Source organism: Protopterus annectens, chromosome 7.part1 (genome assembly GCF_019279795.1).
Source record: "Protopterus annectens isolate FY-2018-M chromosome 7.part1, PAN1.0, whole genome shotgun sequence".
Classification (NCBI taxonomy): domain Eukaryota; kingdom Metazoa; phylum Chordata; order Ceratodontiformes; family Protopteridae; genus Protopterus; species Protopterus annectens.
Window position 1 is genome coordinate 409,760,047 of NC_056740.1, and position 26,457 is coordinate 409,786,503.

General features: G+C 39.7%; 1 protein-coding gene across 1 annotated transcript in view; it reads right to left on the bottom strand.

Moving 5' to 3' along the window:
* LOC122807592 overlaps nt 1-23,030 on the bottom strand; it is a 131,584-nt gene extending 108,554 nt beyond the window's left edge. The window contains exon 1 of the mRNA XM_044078504.1: nt 22,223-23,030. Within this exon, the coding sequence (XP_043934439.1) occupies nt 22,223-23,030 (808 nt within the window). The remainder of the gene's footprint in view (nt 1-22,222) is intronic.
* Nucleotides 23,031-26,457: the final 3,427 nt, after the last annotated feature.

Genomic DNA, 26,457 nt, shown 5'->3' on the forward strand with positions numbered 1-26,457 from the left:
ATGAGGTAAGTGAAACTAAAATTATAGCGTTTTTCAAAGGATTAATCTTACTTGATGAGACTTTTGCAAGAAAGAATCATGATAGAAGTTTATGGTGCGGGTCATGTAAATCGGAGAGTAACTTGAGGGTATCTCTGAACTTTATGGTAAACAAGCTGAAGGATATATTTTGTGTAACTTTGATGAATAGAAAAAGGGTAAATGTACGGTATTCTGCAATGGCAAAAATATGTTATTTCTGCCCAACGTCTTCTTATTAACTATGAGAGCAAAAGATGTAATCAGTGAGGAAAGAAGGCATATTGTACAAGATAATAAAGCTGAAATATTTGACTTGATTATGAAAGGGAAAAGGCAACATTTAAGGTAATGAAAAGAATAAACTATGCATTGTTTCAGAAAATTAAATGCTAGTTGAGATTCAGAAAATGTGCTCTATTGTTGTAGGCAATTGTACACAGCAAACAGCCACCCACAGGGTGGGTGTTTACAATTCAGAAATGCATTGAACATGACCATAGTAGGCCAATCAACATAGCTGCTTATAACATATGCTAATGTAAGTATAATGACATGCTAATGAGCAACATTATTAAAATTAGGGTCTCTGTGTGCAAATCAGGCAAGAAAATGGAAGAAACTGATGAAGGATCGACAATAAAGCGTAAATAAATGCAACAAGTAAGGAAGCAGGAATATTATAGAAGACTAAAATACCATTAACCATTTCAGAAACAATAGCCAATTAGTCTCCTCAATATACCTAGATATGGCAAAAGCATTTGACAGTGTCTCATCAAAAACTACTAAATGAACTTGTATCTTTAAGTAACTCTGTTCTTACACGGTTCCACAACTACTTGACAGACTGTAAACAGGCTATAAAATGGCAAAATGAACTCTCCTGACTGTTACCTGTCAGAGTAGGAGTGCCACAGGGTTCTATCCTGGCCCTCTCTTACTCAACATCTTTACCAATAAATTGAATACTTCCACTAACTTTTCCACATGCATACAATATGCTGATGATGCCACATTCATCTGTGCAGCCTCCTCACTCCCTAACTACAAGAAATAACCCAGATGTCTTTCACTGAAGTAAAGTCTTGGCTCTCCAGCTCCCAGTTAATCCTAAATCCTAAAATAAACTAAACTAATGATTTTCTCTAACAGCCAAACCCAAGACCTACAAACCCCCTTCCAAATATATTCTTCTGACAAGACTAAGACAGAACCTGTATCTCATACTAAGCTACTAGGAGTAACAGATAAAAACATGAAATTTGACATTCTTCTATCACTGACCATAAAAATATTGACATTAAACTAGGCTGTATACAGAATTAAACCATACCTCACTAACATCAAAAGACAGTCTTTTGCTAGAACTCACCTGCTCTCTTCTCTTTTTTATGCCTCTGCCATTTTCACCAACATAAAAAAAGAACAATCTATCAAAACTAAAAACCTGCTATAATAAAACTGCCAAATTTGTCACAAAGTCTCCATTTAGATGCCATCACTGTAATATCTTACACCAACTAAATCTTCAGTCCCTCTTAAATGTTAAATATACTATTGGAATGAATAAAAGAGATCTATACCTCCTTTGGTCCATACTAGCTGTGGCAAGGAAATGTATAGCTAGAAAGTGGAAGTCTAACAAGAACCTACTCTGGAAGAATTCTTAAGATTGACGGAAGAAACAGCGACATTAGAAATCACGGTGAAGAAATCAAGAATTTCACCTAAAACATGGACAAACAATCCTTGGGAAAAAAAATTAACTCTTATTGAGACATTACAAATGAACCTTAAATAATAAACTAGTTTGAATTACCCAATTTCCTAACATACATTCAACTTACAATGGCCCATGCCACAGTATACCAACCAGAAAAATGCCCAGTTCTCTGCAGCCTAATTCAATTACTAACTAACCAAAGGTACCTGAGATCTTCCACTAAATTTGTATTAGAAGTCAGTAAGGCAAACAATTACTATGGTGATTCTCTCCATTCGAATAAAGTCGCTAGAACCTGGAACTCTAGCCCCCAGAACATAATAATTATCTCTAACCTTTCACAACTTAAAACACTTTTCAAGACCAACCTAACTAACTCATGACTATGTACCTGTCTAACCCTTGGATAAACAGTGTCCAACTTCATGGGACCATACCCTGTGTATAGTCACTAGGGAGCATACTTGAAAGAAATCTTGTAAATATAACTGCCTGTAAATATTGACCTGACAATATCTATTCTCTTCAGCATTGTTTATAGTATGAATGTCTTTTCAGAATAATTTGTGTTTCTTTGATTTTGCAATTACTGTACTAACTATACTAACAAATCTATATGCTGTTTCAGCAATTTAACATGTTAATTCTTTGTAAAGAATTCATATTGTTATGTACTTGTTTGTAGCTGTTGGGGCTTTCCCCCTGGGCCTCCACTGAAAAAGGGCAAAAAGGGCAATTGCCCAGTCAGACTATCCTGGTCAACAAACCTAGATCAAATAAATAAATAAATACTGAAAACATCCCCGAAATTAGGAATAAAGTCCAAGAAATAAACCAATTTGCTCTTCCTGTCTAGCATACAATTTTGGGGTTATTGACTGTCTCCAAAATGTATAGGATCAGTTGGACAGGAAAAAAAGAAAAATGTTTTGCAGTTATCAATTGATATACAAAAATCAGTATATACCAATATTAGATATTCCTCGCTCTGAAGGTGGTATGGGCCTCCTTGAAATTGATTACATGTATAGATCTGCAATTATAGAACTGCATCCGTATCTGCTGACCTCACCAGATCCAAACAGTGAAAGTTTTACATGATGAGAACAAGTCGAAGATGACTTCCCTGCATAGTTTAGCAGAAGCAGGTGAGAATGGAAATCAAACCAGAAGTCAACAGAAATCAGGCAACAACTGAATATGCCAAAAACAAAAGAAAGAATATAAGGAGAAGGATCAGATGAGAAGGCAAGAAATGTGGAAAATTCATAAATATAGATGCAAGTAGAGAAAACTCCTGGAACAACCTCATGTCGATCAGGCTCTGATGCAGGAATGGTTAAGGAGAGGTGAATTTAAACCTAAAGAAGAAAGGTTAACATTGTCGTTCCAGTAGAGTGGACTGCATACATATTGGTATACAAAGTCCACTGAACATGTGGGAGAAACAGAGAAATGCAGGGTCTATAAAACAGAACTAGAAACAGTCACACATCTTGTTGACGGGTGTGATACACTAATGGCAAAGGGCCTGTATACTGAATGTCATTTAAAGTGGCAAGACTGTTGCACTGGGGATTGTGCAAACATTGCAATATTGAAGTATCTGAGAAGCATTGGAAACATCAGCCACAAAGCATTATAGAAAATGATGACGTTAACATAACATGGGATCACCCATTACCAACAGTTTAAAACATAGATGGTAGAAAACCAGATATAGTAGTCCATAAAAAGAAGACAAAAGTAGCATTAATCATTGAAACTGCTACACAGTGATTACAGTGTCTTATGTACACAAAGTTGTAAAATACCAGGATTTGCAGGCAGAAATGAGGGCAATGTGGAAGAAAGATACCCAGACATTTCCAACGGTAGTAGGAGAAATGGGTATAATAAAAAAAGAATATATAGTTGCACTTAGATATGCTACTGATACTTATAAACCTGTATGAATTACAGAAGGAGGAAATCTTGGAGACATTGTCGGTGCTGTGAAGAAAACTTTTGGCTAACATCAAAGATTGAAACAATACTAATTTCATGAACTTTAATCATATTTTGACTTAGGAATGGGGATCATTCCTGTCATGGTGTTAAAAACCCATAAGACTTGGGAAAGATTGACTGAGTGATGATACTTCTTTTCATAGGTTCATAGATTAGTACTAGGCTAACTGCCGTTATGGGCCATTTTAAGCCTAGCCAATTACCACATGTGAGTATCAAACCCTGCACTTTATGTCTGTTAAAGTAAACGCCTTAACCATTATGCTAACCTCCCTATAATTAATGGTCTACATCCTCCTCCTTTCTGAGTGGAATCCTGGCCAAATCAATCCATTGGCAGGGTAATGGACCAGCGTCCCCACCTAACAGCTATTCCATTGATCTATTACTTCATTCCCTCTCCCTATTTTCTTTAATCACTGTTCAAACTTGTCAGCGTGCATACTAGTTTCATCTTTACTTTTACAATGATTAGAGATTTGGATTTATTTTAAATTTCATAGCACAAATACATACAGCCATTTGCTAAACAAAGCAAAACAGTTGCACACTGAAAACAGACTTAACATGATCAACAGTAAACTTCTCTTCCCTTGAAATTCATATTAATTGAAAATGCATCTGACCAGTGGTGAATTGTTTACCTTGCCCTCCAGGCTATTTTCAAACATTAGTCCCCCCCCCCCCCCACACACACACACACACATTTTTAGGATTATATATAAATGCACTTGTTCTTTGATTCACCTTCCTGATTCTTTTAAATTATACATCTTGTTTAATACAGTAATATTTGTCAGTATGTTTTAAAGTTTTAGCTTTGAATACTTTCTCCAATAAACTGTGAAACAAAATATATGAAACAATGACAAAAGTACCCATTTCAGAATATTTCAGCCATAAAAGGCCACTCAAACTACTGCCATTATAACCCACCAACATCCATACTCAACAGTCATGGCCACTTTATTGAATGCATGCACACCGTGTCTGATTGTGTTAAAATGGCCACATTAAAGTAATCCAATTTCTTTAAAGAAATGCACACTGGTTCTGCAAAGCCAGACTAATGACTTCTTAACTTTATCAGCTCAGCAGGGTCAGACATTTTTCTCCGAAGACATCCCTCAAGCCTGTAATTATAGCCACATTGTTGATTGCAACCATCTCCAATAAGACTGACCAAAGTCACATTTCAAATTAATTTCAACAAACAGTAGCCAAGGTATTACAGTGTAGTGCACTTGCATGTACGCACTACACCTGCATAGGTAGATTAAAGACTGCTAAAAATTACCGGGTGATAAATGCATAAGTTACTGTCATCCCCAGAATGCCCGTTCTTCCACCAGCAGTTACAGTCACTTTCTTGACTGTATACATCCCTTATTGTTATGAAGAAATAAATTATATGTACTTAATTAGTGAGTTGGGATGACTATGTGAACATGTATAAAGATCACTAACATCAGAGTACAAGATCTAGACGTGTTTAGTACAGATTAAACTGGAGTGCTTATCAGATGATATTTCAGTTCTTCATCTGTAAATGGAGTGCCTCCTGCCCTTGAAGAATAAACTACTAGGTTACATTTAAAAAAACTAGTGTACTGGTGATATTACTGTAACATTTCCTGAAATAGATCAACTATGCAGTAGGGAATAGCTGGTAAACAACAGCAACAGTTTCACAGTTACTAGGCATGCAGGCCTTGAGACCATTAGGGAGCCTATAGCCCAAATTCCTATTTGCTCCAAAGCACTATCTGGTTAAGTGACTTTCTCAATGTCACACAGGAGGTAAATGAAGACGGAAAGATTCAAACCCTGCACCCTTACTACAGGAAGCAGCTCATTCATAAGCTGGAGCTTTAGTCCTCTGTGTTAACTGACAGAGTAGCAGTTTTAAACTGAATGTAGAAATCCTTTACAATTCAGTCTTGTAGGGAAGACTGTTTCACACTAATATGGAATGACTACATAATGGATGCTGAAGATAAGACGGTTCTGATAATCACTCCAAATTATGCAGACTATACTAACCTGACAAATGTCAGCACCTTTGCAGTTGCTGGAGGCTGTAAAGAAGATACTACAAAAATATATTGCTAAAATGTAACATATTTAGACTACAAAATGCAACATTTAGACTATATTGCATAATCCAGGCCTAGTAATGAATAAATTCATTCTGTAGTGCAATTAATTCAGTAAAACAATTACAGACAATATAAATACTCCAGCAGTTCAAGGTCAACAATTCATACAAAAATTAGATATATTACTGCATAAAACATAATATTTTTGTGGGGATGGCTTACATGTTGCAGCATACCCCTCCAGATCCAGTAGAGCTGAATCATGGAGAAATGGAGCCCTATGAAAGATAATGAATCAGACCCCAGCTAGCCTATCCAGTATCCCATTACTTGGCTGCCTCTCCTCAATTACCATAATAGCAACAATAATCCTACTTGTTTACCAGGTAGGCCCATTGAGCACAGTCTTTTTTGGGGATGACCCAGGAGAAACGTCTGGTTAAGTGACTTGCTTAAGATCACACAGTTGGCAAGTAAGGCCTGATGGAATCAACCCCCATCAGAGGTACTGCAGTTTGTAACCTTAATCTCTGCACTGCCAGACCAGTGTATGTACTATTTCTTCTTTACTTTTACAATTATCACAGAGATTAGAATGTCATTAATAGTTTCCAGAGAAAAAAAGAGTTGAGCATTAGCAGCAGGAGAGGGTTTGGGTTTTCAGAGAAAACTTTTATTTCATATTTTACAGACAAGCACTCACAACTATTTTCTAAATAAAACAAAACACTCTGACATTGAAAACAAACAGCATGAGAAACAGTAAACGTATTTTCCCTTAAAACTCACATTTACAGAAAATGCATTTGGCAAGCTATTAAACTACAAGAGATTTGCTGGGATTCCTACTCAAATAGCATATAGTGAAGTACTAATAAGCATTTATGTGAAGGGTGCAGGAATTCAAAAGATAATGTAATACATTTGTTAATAGCCTGAGACAGCCCACTGGTCACAGGTGTAACTTTTTAGTAACTGCCTAGGAGCACTGTCTGTTGAAGTAAATTCAGTCACATAGATGACAACAAATAAAAGCTGAAGGTATCAAACCAAGTACTACAGGAAGCAGCTCTTTAACAGTTCATAGCCATACTCATCTGCACTAAGTGCTTAACAAACTGTAGCCCAAACATATGTATCTCTATGGGTGACACTGACAGACTGCAATCCTCAGGGATTTAAAAAAATATGCTAAAGGAGGCCTGTTTATTCCTTTGGAGGATTAAGGCCTTGCCTCATACAGTGAAGGTTCAGAGCTTGACTTTGAGCAAAAAATTAAACTAAACAATTCCCCTAACTTGGGCATTTTACGTATATATATACACACACACACACACACACACACACACACACACACACACACACACACCTGCACACCTGCACTTAAACTAAGAATAATCTAGTGAAAGTGTACAGATGAACATTCCACTGCATTCTTGCTGCAAATCAAATCTCCTGCCACACCAAACATATGTAAGCTGATGTTGTGCTCCTTGCTTACAGAATTTAGTAGTGCAGTTGTTTATCTTCACTCTCTGTTACTGCAAAACAAACTATGTTGTGCATCCACACTAATACAAATAGAGGCTGATGTTTGAAGTGCTTGCTTCCGGAAATTTTCTATTTAAAGAGAGCACGCGGTGGTGGTGCTGCAGTAGCGTTGTCGCCTCACAGTAAGACTCTGTCCGGTTCAATTCTCAGCTAGAGCGTATTCTGCGTGGAGACATGCGTGAATGGGCATACCTTCATTGAAGGTTGTGCATCAGGCCTGGCAAGCTGGTACGTAAAAATCAACTGCCAATCATTAGCAGACCAGAGTTCCACTGTGGCGACCCCTAACCGGGAAAAGCCGAAAGACACAAACTTTAGGAAAGAGGTTCATACGTAATTATTGGCGAATGGCTACAAGGTTATTTTTAAGCCAAGCCATGCTTCCCAAATCTCTGACAATTTCTGATACCCGTGATAATTGTCAGCTGGAGCTTGGGAGCAGAAACATTTATAGGCTGCCTGCATCCATTAGAGATATAGCTCCCAAACCAGGGATGAATTTCCTGTTCCCCATCCAATTGTCCAAGCTACACTTGAATTGGGTTAGGGAGGAATTCTGCTACACATGGATGGGGAGGCTGTTCCAGGGAAGGGGTAGTCTCTGAAATACATCCCTATCTCTCTCTCTCTCTCTCTCTCCAGTGTGTCGAACAGTCAAAGCCCTGAAGGCTAAACAACACACCTGATACACTTGTAATAGGTGACTCTATCGTCAGGCACGCTAACGTCCCATTCACCAGGCTGAACAAAGAGAAGGTCATGGTGAGCTGCCTGTCAGGCGCTAGAATCCGCCACATAACACAAGCACTCAGGTCACTCCAAGGCAAGTACAAATATGACTCAGTCATTGTCCATGCTGGTGTGAATGACCTGAGACGTACCTCCCTGGACTGCATGAAAAGAGACATAGAGGAGCTTTCTAAACATGTAGCCCAGGCCGGTATGACCCTAACCTTGAGTAGCATCTTACCCTCACCAAGAATGATGCCACAATATGAAGACAAGATGATCAATTTCAACAATTGGCTTAAGTATTGGTGTCATTCAAAGGGGATCCAATGCCTGTCTGCCTGGGATGACATGCTCGACAAGCCACAATGCTTCGCTAGGGATGGCTTGCACCTGTCACCCCTGGGCTTTTGGATACTGGCAAAGGCTTTTGCCACCACCCATAGTGCCTTTGCAAGGCTCAAAAGACAAACCCACCTCCACAGGTATCACAAAGGATAAGAAACTAAGAGTAATGCTACTCAATGCCAGAAGTCTAAACCTCAAGATGCACGCACTCGAAACTCTCCTTAGCATGGAGAACATCGATATCTGTGCAGTAACAGAAACCTGGTTCAAGACTCCCGAGAGCACCCCAGCACTACCAGGTTATACCTCATACCATGTTTTTCGGCCCCAAAATTTGGACTGAACTACAAAAGGAGGGGGAGTATCAATATTCGTCAAAGATACCCACACCTCCAGGTTGGTGGCACAGCATGAAGCATCAGAGACTATCCATGTGCGACTAACAGTGGGTAAAACTGCCTTCCAGTTTATAGCCTGCTACAGACCGCCCTCCAAAACCCAGGAACCCCACTCAGCCTCCTTGAGAACACTGGAAAATATGAAGGTCTCTCCAAACACCATTATATTGGGTGACTTCAACTATCCTAACATAGACTGGGAGCATTACTCTAGCTCCAACACCCTAGCCCAAAGGTTCCTGGAATATATAAACTCAAATGCTATGGAACAACTTGTTGCCACCCCCACAAGAGGGGAAAACATACTGGACCTGATTATCACCAACAAGGGGACTCTATGCTCCAGACCAGAAGTGTATCCCTCACTGGTAAGATCAGACCATAAACTAATCTCACTAGATATTCACATCCCGACCCCAGCCCCTGCCCAGAAAACCACAGTGAAAAACTTCTCTAAAGCAAATTTCACACTCTTCAAAACCGAGGTGGAATCCTTCAAAGCCCCCGGGCCTGTGGAAAATATGGCCCAGACCGTAGAATCCTTTATAAACGCATTCTATGAACACCTTCAGGAATGCATGGATCATGTAATCCCAAATAAAACAAAGACCCAATCCTCCAAAGTTAGGCGTCCTGTCTGGTGGACCCCAGCCATAAACAAACTATACAATAGAAGGAGGAAGCTACTACATGATAGAGCAAAATCCCAAAAATGGAAGGCATCTCTGATCAGTATTAGCAAAAAACTAAGGGCACTCATAAAATCGTCTAAGGCCAGCTTTGAGAGAAAAATTGCACAGGACACTAAGGATAATCACAAGGCTTTCTTTAGTTATGTTAGGAACCTGGGTGGGAATTCCCGGATATGCTCAGAATTAGTCCAAAATGACAAAAAAATACACCGAACACACAGACATTGCCAACATCCTAGCTGACAGGTTCAGCGCAAACTTCTCCCCCCCCTTCCCCACCAAAAGGGCAAATATCTATCCTAGCAGAGTGCTGCCCCCCTGACATCTCAGATGCTCAGGGAAGAGCCGCCCTGTCCAAAGCAAAAAACACAGCATCAATGGGACCAGACAGTGTCCCGGGCTGCGTCCTACATGAACTCCAAGAAGAACTAAACCCAAACATAAAACTACTGTTCAATCTCAGCCTTACTACAGGATATGTACCCAAAGAGTGGCGTACAGCAACAGTGGTCCCTGTCCACAAAGGTGGTGCCTCAACGGATCCTGGAAACTATCGCCCCATAAGCCTGACTAGCTTGGTCTGCAAAGCTATGGAAAGGATCATCATGGACCTCATAAATAAAGATATTGGGGACCTACAGACACTGGATCCTACCCAGTTTGGCTTTGTTAAGGGCAGATCCTGCCTCTTAAACCTGGTTGATTTCTTTGAAACAGTCACCAAGGCCATTAATGAGGGAAAGGTGGGCCACACAGCCTACCTGGACCTTGCAAAAGCCTTCGATACAATACCCCACTCGGGCATTATAGATAAGCTCACCAGCTTATATATAAACCCCTATGTCACTAGATGGGTTGCAAACTGTCTCAAGGACAGAACCCACATGGTTAGAATTGCTGGAGCCATATCAGACTCCAAACCAATTACAAGTGGCATCCCACAAGGCTCAGTCCTGGGAACTCTCTGGTTTGGTATATATTTCTCAGAGGTACAGGATAACATGGAAGGACTGTGGCTGACCAAGTTTGCAGATGACTGCAAACTGGGAGCCATAATCGACTCTCCAGCTGACACAAGCATCCTACAAAAGGGCCTCATAGAAACAGACAACTGGTGCCAGAGCCATGGCCTCAAGCTAAACGCCAAAAAGTGTATAGTCATCCCCTTTGGCAAAAACAAAGTGCCCACAAATTACCACATAGGTGGTAATCCATTAAGTATGGAAGAAGTAATTAGGGACCTGGGGACCCAAGTTGATAGCAATCTCTCATTTGACATCCACATTTTATATAGCCCACCTAATCATGAAGGGATTCACATCTAGATCAGGGGAGGTCATTGTGCCTCTTTAGTCATCCCTCATCAGGCCCATAATTGAGTACAATGCCCCTTTTGGGATGTACCTTACCAGACACCTGCAGCATCTGGAAAGACCCCAAAAGTACCTCACCAAGAGGATCAAAGGGCTCAAAGAGATGCCATATGCTGCCTGGTTAAAGAAACTCCAGCTCTACTCAGTGGCATACCGCCTGCTCAGATGTGATCTGTGCCTGACGTATAAAGCCATGTCCAACCTAATGGATATGCTGCACCTCAGAAAATCCATCCAGCTATGTGCTCGAGAGACTTGAACCTCAGCACTGAAATAAATAGGACATGCTGGAGGGACAGATTCATAACCCAGAGGCTCCCTTCACTCTGGAATAAAATCCCAGTCCAGGTTAGGCAGAGTCCCTCATTGACTCTCTTCAAGAGGAATCTTGATGAGTGGATGGGAGATCATAGGTTTACCCCGGGTATCACTTCTGTGTCACTGTTAGACAGAGGCACAGTATACTAACCTCGAAAAAGGGCATAGTAAAATTCATTTAAAATGGGTGGCGAAAACCAAACACACTCTGGCTTGTCTTATAAATGCCTAGGGCAGATAGCCTAGTATGAACCTATGAACCTATGAACCTATATTTTAATAAAATGAAGTAAGTGAGGGATCCTTCTATGTCAGGTTTCAAGAACATATTGCTCTGAGACTTGTGTGTCATCTAGTATTAAGACATAATTTCATTGCTGGATTACAGAATGAAATCACATACATCTGGTCATCTGACTTCTGGTTCCCTATACTATCCTCTTTACTAGAAACTGAACCAGAATCTCGCATATATGTGTTACCATACATGCAGCTAGAGCTTTGATAAGATGTGTTATAGCATCTGAAAGCCATAAAACCATTTCAACACTTCCACCCTACCAGGGTAGTAATTACTTCTCTGCTAAGGACAATACAGCAGGATTCCTAGTCCTTGTTTTCACAGACATTTTGTCTCTGGCTGTAATTAGAATGGTAAGATAAATCTTTATGGCCTAAATTAAGTAATTTATTTTCAGGATATTTTTCTAAAAGTTAGCTGGGGCTGAGCTTAACCTCTTCTCTTCCAGTATCCTCTGTTACAATATATACATTTACTCAGTTACAATAGTACAGTCTGACATACATGTATGTTTTTTTTCTGTCCTGCAGGACACACTGTTGACACATTTTTAACATAAGCAGCTTTACAAGTACATTTTTCCACACATGCTTCTGTACAAATTAGTTTCATATACAAATGACATATAATTCTTTACAAAACTCCAACTAAACTATGCTGGCATATGTTACACATCCACTGCTCTTTTTCTCCTGGCATAGTTGGCAATACCTGACATTGTCAGAATGTCCTTGATAATTATTTCCATGGCTTTGCATATGAGACTAGTGAGATGTATGGGTCTGTAGATGGCCCACCTTTGTGCAGACGGATGTCTGTCACTGTTCTCCATTCATGAGGCATGAAGCCTGTTTGGAGGCTACAGTTAAATAGCAATTCCAGAGGGCCTAATAGATCATGTTTCATACTATTTAGAAGACATGCTGGGATATTGTCTGGGCCCATTGATGCAATGTTCTTGGTCTTAGAGTGAGCATTAAGGACCTGTTCCTAGTGATAGCAAGGTGAATTATATTTGATGATATTTCCTGAGGGAAGGTTATGAGGGAGAGAGGGGTAAAGTTGGGAGCTGAATTTGTCATCCAGTAGTTTGCTATATCTTCTGGTTCAGTATAGGTGGCTCAGTTTACAATGAGCTCTGCACCCAATTGTGTATTGCCTTTGAGTTTGCAGACATAGCTAAAGAATGCATTATTCATAGGTTCATAGGCTCATAGGTAGGTACTAGGCTATTGGCCCTAGGGCCTATAAAAGCCTTGCCAAAAGGTACCCTGGCTTTCGTGACACAAGAAAATTATTTTCCTGTGCTACTGTTGAGCAGAGCCACTGAAGTGATCCCCGGGGTGAATTTCCTATCTCCCATCCAATCATCAAGATTTTTCTTGAAGAGTGCTAATGAGGAGCTTTGTTTGATATAGATAGGTAGTTTGTTCCAGAGAATGGGAAGTCTCTGGGACAGGAATCTATCCCTCCAGCATGTTCTGTTTTTGTGGTGAGAAGGTTTAGGTCCCTAGAGCATGTAGCTCATAGGGATTGGGATTTCTTTAAGTGGAGCATGTCTAAAACCTCTGGGTTTGACATAGCTTTGTGTGTTAGGCAGAGATCGCCTCTGAGTAGGCAATATGCAACAGAGTAAAGCTGCAGTTTTTTGAGACGGTATACTTAGGGCATCTGTTTGAGGCTGGTAATCCTCTTTGTGAGGTATTTCTGTGGTCTTTCCAGTTGTTGTAGATATCTTGCGAGGTACATACCAAAAGGGGCATTGTACTCTATAATGGGTCTAGTGAGTGATGAGTAGAGGGGAACAATGACCTCTTTTTTCCTGGGTGAGAAACCTTTTATGATGAGGTGTGCCACGTAGAAGGATTTCCTGACTACTGTGGCAATGTGATTATCAAAGGAGAGACTACTGTCCACCTGTGTCCCAAGGTCTCTTATCACACTTTCAGTGTTAAGGAGACTACCACCTATGTGATAGTTCATGGGTACAGAGTTTTTACCAAAAGGGATGACAATGCTCCTTTTGGCATTGAGCTTGAGGCCATGGCTTTGACACCAGGCATCTGTCTCAGCGAGGCCCTTTTGTAGGATATCCACATCATTTGAAGTTTTGATTATGGCTCCTAATTTGCAGTCATCTGTGAAATTCATTAGCCAAAGACTTTCTGTGTTAGCCTGTACTTCAGAGAAATAGATACCAAACAGGAGAGGACCCAGGACTGAACCCTGTGGTACTCCACTTGTCACTGGTCTGAAGTTGGATTTGGAGTCTGCTACTTTCACAGTGTGGGTTCTGTCAGTGAGCCAGTTGGCAACCCATCTTATGACATAGGGATTTATACCTAGTTTAGTGAGTTTATCTACAATTCCAGAGTAGGGGATGGTGTCGAAAGCCTTGGCGAGATCTAGATAGGCTGTGTGAACCACCTTACCCTCATCTATGGCTTTGGTGACTGCTTCAAAGAAGTTTATCAGGTTTAGGAGACATGATCTGCCTTTTACAAACCTAAACTGGGTGGGGTCCTGAGTTGGAAAATTACCAATGTCATTGTTTATAAGCTCCATGATGATACATTCCATAGCCTTGCAGACCAGGCTTGTTAGTCTAATGGGGTGGTAGTTTCCAGGGGCTGTGGTGGCTCCCCCTTTGTGGAGTGGGATAACCATCACTGTGTGCCATTCAGTGGGCACATAGGCTGAGGTGAGGCTATGATTGAACATGGTACTTAGGTGGGGTGCGACTTCGTTCTGTAGTTCATGTAGAACATAGCCTGGGATGTTGTCAGGTCCCATGGATGCTGTGTTCTTGGCTTTTGATAGTGTGTTTTTTACCTGTGCAGCCATGATTACAGGAACGTTGCATTCTTCTGGTATAGAGATGGGCCCTTTAGGGGATGACAGGGGGGTAAAGTTAGCACTGAACCTATCTGCCAGAATGTTGGCAATATCAGTTGGCTCTCTATATTTAGTGCCATTGTGCTGTAACTCAGAGCAGATCTGAGTGTTGCCATTGAGATTCTTGATATAGCTATAGAATGCTTTGTGGTTGTCTTTAGAGTCAGTGGTGATTTTGTTTTCGTAACTAGCTTTGGACGATTTTATGAGGGATCTCAGCTTCTTACTGAGGCTGACCAGGGAGTTTCTCCAATCATGGGATTTTACTCTCTTTTGCAACAGTTTCTTTCTTCTGTTGTAGAGTTTGTTTATGGCAGGGGACCACCAGATTGGCTTCCTTTTTTTGGAGGATAGCATCTTGGTTTTGTTAGGGATTGCACGATCCATGCACTCATGTAAGTGCTTATAAAGTGCATTTGTGTAGGATTCAGCAGTCATACCTCTATTGTCCGTCAGCATGGGTGTCGTGAAGTTTGCCACTTCTGTCTTAAGAAGCGTGAAGTTGGCTTTGGAGAAATTTTTTACTGTGGTTTCCCTAATGGGGGGTGGGGGAGGGATGTGGATGTCTAGGGTGATTAGCTTGTGGTCGGATCTGACCAACGAGGAACTGACCTCTGATGTGGAGTACCAGTTGCCCATGTTGGTAATAACCAGGTCTAGGATATTGCTGCCCCTGGTGGGGGTGTGGATAAGTTGATCCAAGGCATTGGAATTTATGAATTTCACAAAATGTTGAGCACAAGAGTTGGTACATGAGTAGTTTTCCCAGTTAATGGTGGGGTAGTTGAAATCACCCATTATTAGGGTGTTAGGTTGTACCCTAATATTTTCCAGTGTATCAAGAAATGAGGAGTGGGAATCCTGGGGCATGGTGGGGGATCTGTAGCAAGCTACAATATGGATTGCGGTCTTGCCCAGAGTTAGTTGCACTTGGATAATCTCGGATGCATTATGCTGAGCAACTAGCCTGGAGGTGTGGATATCCTTAATGAATATGGACATGCGTCCGCCTTTAGTGTTTCGTTCCCAGTTGGGTGGCTGAAAGGTGTGGTATGAATATAGCCTGGTAATGCAGGAGTGCTCTCTGGAGCCTTGAACCAGGTCTCTGTCACTGCACAGATGTCGATGTTCATTTTAAGGAGTGCCTTGAATGAGTGCATTTTGAGGTTTAGACTTCAAGCATTGAGTAGCAATACCCGCAGATTCTTCTTGCTTCTACCTGTTATGGTGGAGAATTTGTCATTTGAACCTTGCCTAAAAAAGGCACTATAGAGGGGGTTAAAGCCTTAGCCAGTATCCAGAATCCCAGGGGCGATAGGTGCAGGCCATCTCTGGCAAAGCATCATGGTTTGTCGATCATGTCATCCCAGGCAGACAGATACTGGATCCCATTAGAATGACACCAAATTGTTGAAGTCAATCATTTTGTCCTTGTACTGTGATATCATTCTGGGTGATGGCAGGATGCTTCTCAGGGCTAGTGTCATACCTGCCTGGGCTACAAGATCAGACAGCTCCTCCATGTCCCTTTTCATGTAGTCCAGGGAGGTACGTCTCAGGTCATTCACACCAACATGGACAATGACAGAGTCATATTTGTACTTGTTGTGGAGTGACCTGAGTGCATGCGTTATGTGGCAGATCCTGGCACCCGACAGGCAGCTGACAGTAACTTTCTCCTTGTTTAGCCTGGTGAGTGGAACATCAGTGTGCCTGACTACAGAGTCACCTATGACTAGAGTGTTAGGTACGTTGTTATGCCTTATGGGCTGTGGTTGAATGGCACACTGAGTTTGTGGGCTGTGCATCATTTGGGTTGTGTTGGGGGTGGAGGCTGCTTGTGTTTCTGCTGTGGAGGTCCATTTTGCTTGGGCAGGTATTTACTGAGAGCCTCCACGAATGTAGGTGTGTGTTTTGTGTTTCTATGTGTGTGTTTTGGTGGTGTAGGTTTTGTGGGACTATTTGCTGAGTGTGGTGTGGTGCAAGTGTTTACCTTCTCCTCTTGACTGTCTAGTCCAATCTTAGGTGAAGAGAGCTTTGCTTCCAGTTTGGCTATATAAGTGCATCTCTCACAGATTGTATTGTTGGGTGGTAGGAGTAGAGGGTTGTCTGTGTACATGAGGCAATTGCTACATTGCCCCAAGATGCCCAGATTCATCAGGTAGACAGGAGACATACCTGGATAGGTGCTTATTTGTTAAGTACTAGAAACTGTTTTCCTCTAGACGGTGAGGAAAGTTGAGTGCTGTAGTAATTTGTAGCTTATTTAGTGCTTACAATAAGTTCTGAACAAGTGCTGAGCTCAAAGAAACAGACTTGAGTGCTGAAACAAAAAAACTGGCTAGTTCTAAGAAACAAAATTAAGCTAGAAGGCTCCCCTCCAACACAGAAAGGCTTGGGGGCTTAGAAGCCACAAACAGTCCTGGACACAGCAAATCTGTATCCAGACTAGACAACCCACAGGAAAGGCAGGGAACAAGCTTAGAAATTTTTTTTTTTTTTTTTTTTTTAGTGGAAAGAGAGAAAGGAGGAGCAGAAACTAAGCTGATTGGCCTTCTGAAAGTTCTCCCTGTATTAGGTAGAATGAGGTATTGACACTTCAGATCAAATTTACAGTAGCGGCGGGCAACTGCAAAGCCACCAACTATAAGAACAGATACCAATAGGGAAGGAGTGTGGGAAACAAACTGCAGAAATGTTTCTCATAGCAGAAAAGCAGCAGTGAGCCTTTAAATGAAAATGTAAACAGCTAAAATAGCCTCTAGAGAAAGCTTTTAACTGCAAACAAGTGATCAGAATCAAACAACCCAACAGATGCTTAATAAAAGTGGACAATTTCCAGTTAATACCTCACACACAGTGAAACTAGCTAGAAAAATATACAGTAGACAAGTGCTATAAATAACTTGAAAAAATAAGCAAAAAAACAGGATACTTAATGTTATATATTATAGATTTGAGTTTGCTTGGTGGTTATAGTTGTCCTTGGCCTGGGAGGCCAAATGTTACCTCAAATTTGACTTTGGTAGACTTTATTTGTTCTCTGAGTTGTGCTTTCATCCTGCTGGGTGCTGCACTTCCTAATTTCTGCCATGATTTTCTTCCTTCTATCCAAAAGCCTTTTGAGGTTGTGATTCCATCAGGGTGGCTTGTTTTTTTAGTTAGTTCTGTACTTTTTCCTGGTGGATACAGCTGCCTCTAAGCAGCTATTAAGAAGGTTGTGTAGGGTTTCTGTGAAAAGTTCTGCATAGGCAGCAGTGTTCTCAGGCTTTATGGGGGCTTGACATTTTGCCAAGTTATCACTTAATAGTAGGAAGTTAGCCTTAGAATAGTTCCTGAATATTTCAGGGTTAGCTGGGGTTCCAGGTTTTATTTTTCCTTCAAATTAGACCATTTTGTGGTCTGACATTACCAGAGAAATTGCACTAGGGTGGTGCAGTAGTCTCCCATATTAGTGAGGACCAGATCCAGTATGGTTGCACCCCTTGTTGGTATATTGACAATCTGGTCCAGGGAGTTTGTGTTTACAAAATCCAGAAATCTCTGTGCCTGTATGTTTGGTGTCATATATGATTTCCAGTTAATAGTGGGGTAATTAAAGTCACTCATGAATATGGTATTGGGTTGAATGGTGAGTGTTTCCAATAAGTTTGAATACATGCTATGGGTTTCCTAGGTCATAGGGGGGACCTATATCTTGCAAATAAATAGTAATTAATTTTGCCTATAGTGATTTGAACTTGGAGAAGCTCAAGTGCATTGTTCTGTTTGACCAGCCTTGAGGTATATTTATTTTTGATGTAAATGAAGATACCTCTGCCTTTAGTCCCTGCGTGTGTAGTAGTTGATCTACATGTGTGGAAGACGTGATAACCTGCACTATTGTTGTGCTCTCTGTGCCTTTAAACCATGTCTCAGTGACCGCACAGATGCTAACATTCCCTAGGGTGAAAGGAACTTGTAGGGAGTGGAGTTTTTTGTTTAGGCTCCTAGCACTGAGCAGTAACACCTTTATAATTTCTTGGTTTTGATTTGCTATGTCAAAAGTACTTTCAGTTGGCATTACCTAAAAAAGGTACTATGGGGGAAGACAATTTTTTAGCTAATATTTGAAAGCCTAGGAGGAGTGGTGCAGACCATCCCTGGCAAAGCAGCATGGTCTGTTGACCATCTCCTTCCATACTGACAAATATTGATGACACGAAAAACTAAGCCAGTTATTAAAGTCGGTCATCCTTTGTTCATATTGCGGCATCATCCTTGGAGAAGGTAAAATGCTGCTCAATGCTAGGCTCATACCAGCCTCGGACACATATTCTGAAAGTTTCATAATGTCTATCTTCATATAGTCTAGAGAGGTACACCTCAGGTCATTTACACCCACGTGAATTATGACTGAGTCATACTGATATTGTATTCCAATGACCTGAGTTTGTCCATAATGTGTTGGATGCAGGCCCATGATAAGCAACTGAACGTGACTTTATCCTTACAAATCCTGGTGAGAGGAACATTAGTGTGTCTCACAGTGGTGTCTCCAATTACTAGAGTGTTGGATTTTGTGGTAGTGTGCCTTATGAGCTTAGAAGTAGAGGCTCCATGAGATGTGGCTGTTTGTGTTGATGTGGGTGTTGTTTTGAAAGAGTGCATTCAGGGTTGTTTAGGGTGTTTGTTATGTGTACTTCATCTAGGAGGTCTTTGGGTTTTAGGAAGGTTACATTATGTGCTTCAGCATATGAGGGTCTATATATCTGCTTTGAATTGTGTGTGATGGATGCAGCATGTGTACTGCTGACAACCTTATTGACATTAGGAGTGCTTTTATGTGAGAGCTTTGTCTCCAGTGTCATTGTCTAAATATATCCCGTATATACCATATTAATTTGTTTGAAAATTAACTGGTTATCAGTGAGCAAGAGGCAGTTTCTACATTGCCCCAGGATGCCCATATCCACCAAGCTGGTAATGGAGATAGTGTGAAAGTTCCTATCCTTGGCAACACATACTTTTTATGTTATTGATTAGACAGATGGGGTAAAAACATAAAGTAATGTCAGGAGTATTCGGTTTGCAACTCTGGGGGCAGTGCTTGTCACTGCAAACTAGTTGTCCTGTGTGCAACTAGGTACTGGTGAAATTTCAATGGTGCTTTTACAGGAAAAATGTCACTCAAGGTGTCTGTGTCTATACAGGGCACTGCCAAACACCTGAGGGGAAACTAATAAACAGACCCAGATGATTTATGGATAAGTATTTAGGCAGAAATTCTGAAGTTAGAAGCAAAGCAAGCAGTACTTACTGAAGAGAATAAAATAGCTTGTCAAGGATGATGAAAAAAAGGGGAGTCACATGAATGTTTACTGCCTGCTTACTACTAGTGCTGGTCTCACCTCAGCTTCACTTTGCAGAGATACAGTGTTCCTTTGCTTCCTCTCTCACCAGAAGAAAAATGGTAGCACCAATCAGGCCACAGCTTGTTTGGTGATCCACAGTCATATCACAAAAGATGTAAGGGTCTGTAGGCTTGCTTTAGCCTTTTCCTGGTAGATGCCTTGAATAGCAACGAGACCAATCAGGAAGGTCAAGCACAGACAGTCACTTCCCAACAAGAAAAAGTCAGAAATCTATGCACTTTACTCCTTTTCTCACCGGGAGTAAAATATAAGCACAAATTCCAAACTGACACCTTTGCAAAAATTATTAGGCTTTCTGGGGATCAGCATTCCCCAGAAAATAATGTTTCAATGCTCCTTCACTCTCTATGAACAAAACAGAGGCAGAATGTGGGCTCTGTAGTGATTGGTGGTCTTGGAGTAGATTTTACAAATTTTAAAGATCTTTTTTTTATTATTTTTTACAGAGCTTCTTTTTGTATTTTTGCAAAGTCCAGGCCAGGCCCCCAGCCAACAGTAGGCCCTAGGCAGCTACCTAGGCCACCTTGTGCTGGATCTGGCGCTGTCTCCATAGTTTCACAAACAGCTAAAGAGTCATTGTGGCTTTTATTGCATAGATTTCTACCTTTGAACACAATTATTATGCAAATGAGGGGTGAGCTCATGAATGTTTCTGAATTGTTCTGTGTGAGCATTGCACCTGGAGGGATACAGCATCATGCATCTGCCTGAGCACCTGTGAGGTACACTGAGCATGTGCAGATGTCTTAATGTCAGAAGGAAGCTACCAGCATTCCTTGTTTTAAACCTGCTAGATTTGGTGGCACTAAAGAGCACTGCCACTGTATTAGTTTAGCTGCATGGATTAAAGCACAACAGTATCTGCCATGTTTCTCACCTTGCAGCCACTTATTTAACATAGTGAAAATTATATGGTCCACATCACATCCTGCCACTAGTCATACAAGAACCACTTGTAGTATTAGAAAGAAAGCTGCAAAGAGCACTAACTCCAAATTGATTCTTTTGCTAATCACTGATAACACTGTCAACAGGTTAGTTCTCATCCTTTACTTATACATCCTCCTGTCCTGACATGACCACGACACAATGAACACCTTCTTCTTCTGATTTTATCCACTCCAACTTCCTTCATGGCCTTTAATGAAGTACAGCCTTAACAGTCTAGTTGAAGTCAGGGCAGATGACATTGAACAAATGTTCTTTGTTTGGTATAGTATTAGTGTTGGCATACCACTCTCTCAGGTTAAATTGATAGAATAAGTCCACCATAAGATGGTGCTACATCTACATCTAGATATCGGGCCTGCTATCCCCTCAAGAGTTACCACATCCATGCACATACTTGCAAGAAATACTTAAATTTCATATGTGAGTCATCACCTAAAACTATGTCTCATTTCAATTAATCTATTCTATTTTTAATAGCTGAGCTAATTAAATTAATTTCAGAGGTAAACCTAAACCATTCCATGTGATTAAGTTAATTTCAGAGTTGTAGGTAAAGCAGTCCAAGTGAATACAACTCCTGTCATAAAACCAATTCATCGTAGACACATGATGACTTATGTTTCTGCAGACTTTAAACCCAGTGTCTCTAAGGTGCTGATAATCAAGTGTTAAAACAAAGGCAGGAACAGGAAACCAAAAAAATACTCTTGACAGTAGTAGAAATAGCGTAAAAAACCTTTTAATTGCCGCTTTCGTCCAGAGACTTCATCAGAATACACACCATAACAACTACAGACTTTATATACTTTACCTCAAAAGTAATAAAACAATTAAACAATCAATCAATTAGTAAAACTATAATAATTGTAGTTTAAATATACAAATTCCGTTGTTAATTAATTAAAAAATGTAGACAAACCCACAGAGTGCTTATCAATACTAAGTCTAGAACCTTTTAAAAAACATTTGATGTTAGTTGCTTCATTTAAGCCGGGGAATCTATCTGCTTTTAACTTAACCTGCCATAATGTTTCCCTTTGTTCAACAAAATTCCTGAAGTCCCCCCCTCTGAGGTCCGATTTGACAACCTCGACAACAGTAAATAAAAACTTTTTAAAATTTGTACAAACAAGGGAATGCTTAAATAGAGCACTATTTACATCATGTATTCTAATATTATATACATGTTCGCGAATACGAGCGTTAAGACGCCTTGTAGTCATACCGACATAGAAGGCGGAACAGGTGCTGCACAAAGCAATGTAAACAACCCCCTTAGTACAACAATCAACATATCCGGGAACAGTAAAAGTCTGATCAATACTATCAATAGCAATAACTGGACCTTTAGCTATATACCTGCACATGTTACAATTATTGCAGGGGAACATAACTTTACCTAGAATCATGTGGTTGTCGTGTTTAAATTTGTTGAATTCAAGGGCTTTCTTGATATTATAATTATTTCTAAACACAAAACTTGGTTTGTTACCTAAGACCTTAAAGATATCAGAATTACCTTCTATGATCTTCCAGTTGTTTTCTAATATTTTTTTGATGTTATTCCCATCCGTACTCATATCCAAGGAACAAACCATATTGTCACAATTTTTAGATTTACCAAAGTTGTTACTAGAGGAGAAAATGTGACTAGGGTCAAATTTATCCAACAAGGCTGGGTAGTGTGATGTCCGTTTACTCAACACTTCCCTAATAGTATCATTCAGCAATTGCGGTGGATACCCCCTTTGATGAAACATGTTCCTAATGAATGCTAATTCGGCCAAAAGTTCGTTTTCATCTGATGTCATCCTACAGGCTCTAATGAACTGCCCTTTAGGAATGTTTCGAATAATGTGTCTAGGGTGTGCACTTGAAAAATGGACATAACTGTTTGTAAATGTCTCCTTGCGGTATATTTTGCTGTTAAATTTATTAACCCTAAAGTCCCACCATACGGTAATGTCCAAAAAATTAATTGATAAACCTGAACTTCCCAGGGTAAATTTCAGGAAACAGTCCATTTTATTAATTTCCACGAGAAATTGATCGACTGTCGTTTGATTTCCTTCAATAATAAAGATTAAATCATCTACAAACCTCTGGTAAAATAAAATTCGAAAATTAGATTTCAAAGAACTCAAAAAAGTAACTTCCCACCAAGTCATAACGAGGTTGGCATAAGAGGGTGCAGCTGGAGACCCCATAGCTACACCTCTCTTTTGCCTGTAGTATTTGTCATTAAATAGGGGGTTGGGAGGGTGGCCTAATGGTTAAGGTGTTTGCCTTACAAACACAAGGTGTGGGGTTTGAGTCTCACAAGGGATGATTGGCTAGGCTTAAAATGGCTTGCAAGGGCAGTTAGCTTAATACTAATCTATGAACCTATCTATCTATGAACCTAAATAAAAAATAATTGTTTTGTAACATAATCTCAATAAATCTACAAATAGTAGAAATTTGTCCAACAGTATGCTGTCCGTTGTTGTGTAATATACTACGAATAGCGTCAACGCCTTCTTCGTGCGGAATACATGTGAATAATGAAATGACATTTACAGTGAAAATAAAATGTTTATTGGAATCAAAGGCGTTAGTAGTAGCAAAATGATTCAAATTCATAAGGAAATGCCAAGAGTCTTGAAGGAAAGATTCTTGCTTGGAAACTAAAGGACCTAAGGTGGCATCTAAAATCAAGGAAATTCCTTCTGTAACAGAATTTGGGGCAGACACAATTGCACAAATGAGAGAAAAGCCTTTAAAGAGTTACGTCAAAAAAATAAAGTTGTAAGGTTTATGAAGAGTGATAAAGGTGGCAATATTGTCATCATGAAACAGGACACCTATTATTCTAAAATGTTACAAATGTTGGAAAACGATGAAGAATATGAGGTTACCACCCTTTTTGACATAAAGAAAAAACAAAGGTTAATTCATTCCTTTTTATATGAGGCATTAATGTCTAATGAAATAGACTTGGAAGTGTACGAATTTTGTGTCATCGAAAATCCAAGAATCGGAACACTATTTGGGGTTCCGAAAACACATAAAAATTGTTTCGACCCTCCATTTAGACCAATTGTGTCTGCCCCAAATTCTGTTACAGAAGGAATTTCCTTGATTTTAGACGCCACCTTAGGTCCTTTAGTTTCCAAGCAAGAATCTTTCATTCAAGACTCTTGGCATTTCCTTATGAATTTGAATCATTTTGCTACTACTAACGCCTTTGATCCCAATAAACATTTTATTTTCACTGTAGATGTCATTTCATTATTCACATGTATTCCGCACGAAGAAGGCGTTGACGCTATTCGTAGTATATTACACAACAATGGACAGCATACTGTTGGACAAATTTCTACTATTTGTAGATTTATTGAGATTATGTTACAAAACAATTATTTTTTATTTAATGACAAATACTACAGGCAAAAGAGAGGTGTAGCTATGGGGTCTCCAGCTGCACCCCCTTATGCCAACCTCGTTATGACTTGGTGGGAAGTTACTTTTTTGAGTTCTTTGAAATCTAATTTTCGAATTTTATTTTACCAGAGGTTTGTAGATGATTTAATCTTTATTATTGAAGGAAATCAAATGACAGTCAATCAATTTCTCGTGGAAATTAATAAAATGGACTGTTTCCTGAAATTTACCCTGGGAAGTTCAGGTTTGTCAATTAATTTTTTGGACATTACCGTATGGTGGGACTTTAGGGTTAATAAATTTAACAGCAAAATATACCGCAAGGAGACATTTACAAACAGTTATGTCCATTTTTCAAGTGCACACCCTAGACACATTATTTGAAACATTCCTAAAGGGCAGTTCATTAGAGCCTGTAGGATGACATCAGATGAAAACGAACTTTTGGCCGAATTAGCATTCATTAGGAACATGTTTCATCAAAGGGGGTATCCACCGCAATTGCTGAATGATACTATTAGGGAAGTGTTGAGTAAACGGACATCACACTACCCAGCCTTGTTGGATAAATTTGACCCTAGTCACATTTTCTCCTCTAGTAACAACTTTGGTAAATCTAAAAATTGTGACAATATGGTTTGTTCCTTAGATATGAGTACGGATGGGAATAACATCAAAAAAATATTAGAAAACAACTGGAAGATCATAGAAGGTAATTCTGATATCTTTAAGGTCTTAGGTAACAAACCAAGTTTTGTGTTTAGAAATAATTATAATATCAAGAAAGCCCTTGAATTCAACAAATTTAAACACGACAACCACATGATTCTAGGTAAAGGTATGTTCCCCTGCAATAATTGTAACATGTGCAGGTATATAGCTAAAGGTTCAGTTATTGCTGTTGATAGTATTGATCAGACTTTTACTGTTCCCGGATATGTTGATTGTTGTACTAAGGGGGTTGTTTACATTGCTTTGTGCAGCACCTGTTCCGCCTTCTATGTCGGTATGACTACAAGGCGTCTTAACGCTCGTATTCGCGAACATGTATATAATATTAGAATACATGATGTAAATAGTGATCTATTTAAGCATTCCCTTGTTTGTACAAATTTTAAAAAGTTTTTATTTACTGTTGTCGAGGTTGTCAAATCGGACCTCAGAGGGGGGGACTTCAGGAATTTTGTTGAACAAAGGGAAACATTATGGCAGGTTAAGTTAAAAGCAGATAGATTCCCCGGCTTAAATGAAGCAACTAACATCAAATGTTTTTTAAAAGGTTCTAGACTTAGTATTGATAAGCACTCTGTGGGTTTGTCTACATTTTTTAATTAATTAACAACGGAATTTGTATATTTAAACTACAATTATTATAGTTTTACTAATTGATTGATTGTTTAATTGTTTTATTACTTTTGAGGTAAAGTATATAAAGTCTGTAGTTGTTATGGTGTGTATTCTGATGAAGTCTCTGGACGAAAGCGGCAATTAAAAGGTTTTTTATGCTATTTCTACTACTGTCAAGAGTATTTTTTTGGTTTCCTGTTCCTGCCTTTGTTTTATTGTTTGAATATTCTGTGGTATTTTTGCTGATTGATAATCAAGTGTGTTCACTCTGCCATCTATTTCCTGTATGATTAATTGAGACTTGTTTCTCTGTTATATATAGCATATATATTATTTGTACCACAGATGTATGCTTTGTATGTCTTCAGATTTGCACTTTATTGCCTTTTCTTTCATTTCCGTGGCTGAACCTCAGAGTCTAAGCCTCGTAGATGCACATGTCCCCTTTTGAGTGAACAACCCAGGAACAGCAGAGTCAGACAGTAGGCTAATGGATGACAAAAGAAGCAAAGCCTGCACCCAGGACTTCAGGAAGTAGCTTAGAGCTGTAATCCTCTGCAATAACGGCCAGACACCAAGGATAAATAAACATATAAGAAAAAAGATAAAATGGAAAAAAGGCATAAAATGCAATAAATAACTTCAAAGTTCTGTCTTTGCCACATTTTCATAAAGAGGGGGACCTACTAGTTATTTGTCAGTGTCTTGCTACCAACCAATTTCCAACAAAGTCTTGAAGAGATAACAGATGCTCATCAAATTCAATGTAAATGCCTTTCAGAATCATAAAAATAAATGACTTTCTGTAGGTAGATACCCCTTCTTCTTTACTACTTCAGCTCCTTCGCTGTCATGGCAACTTCA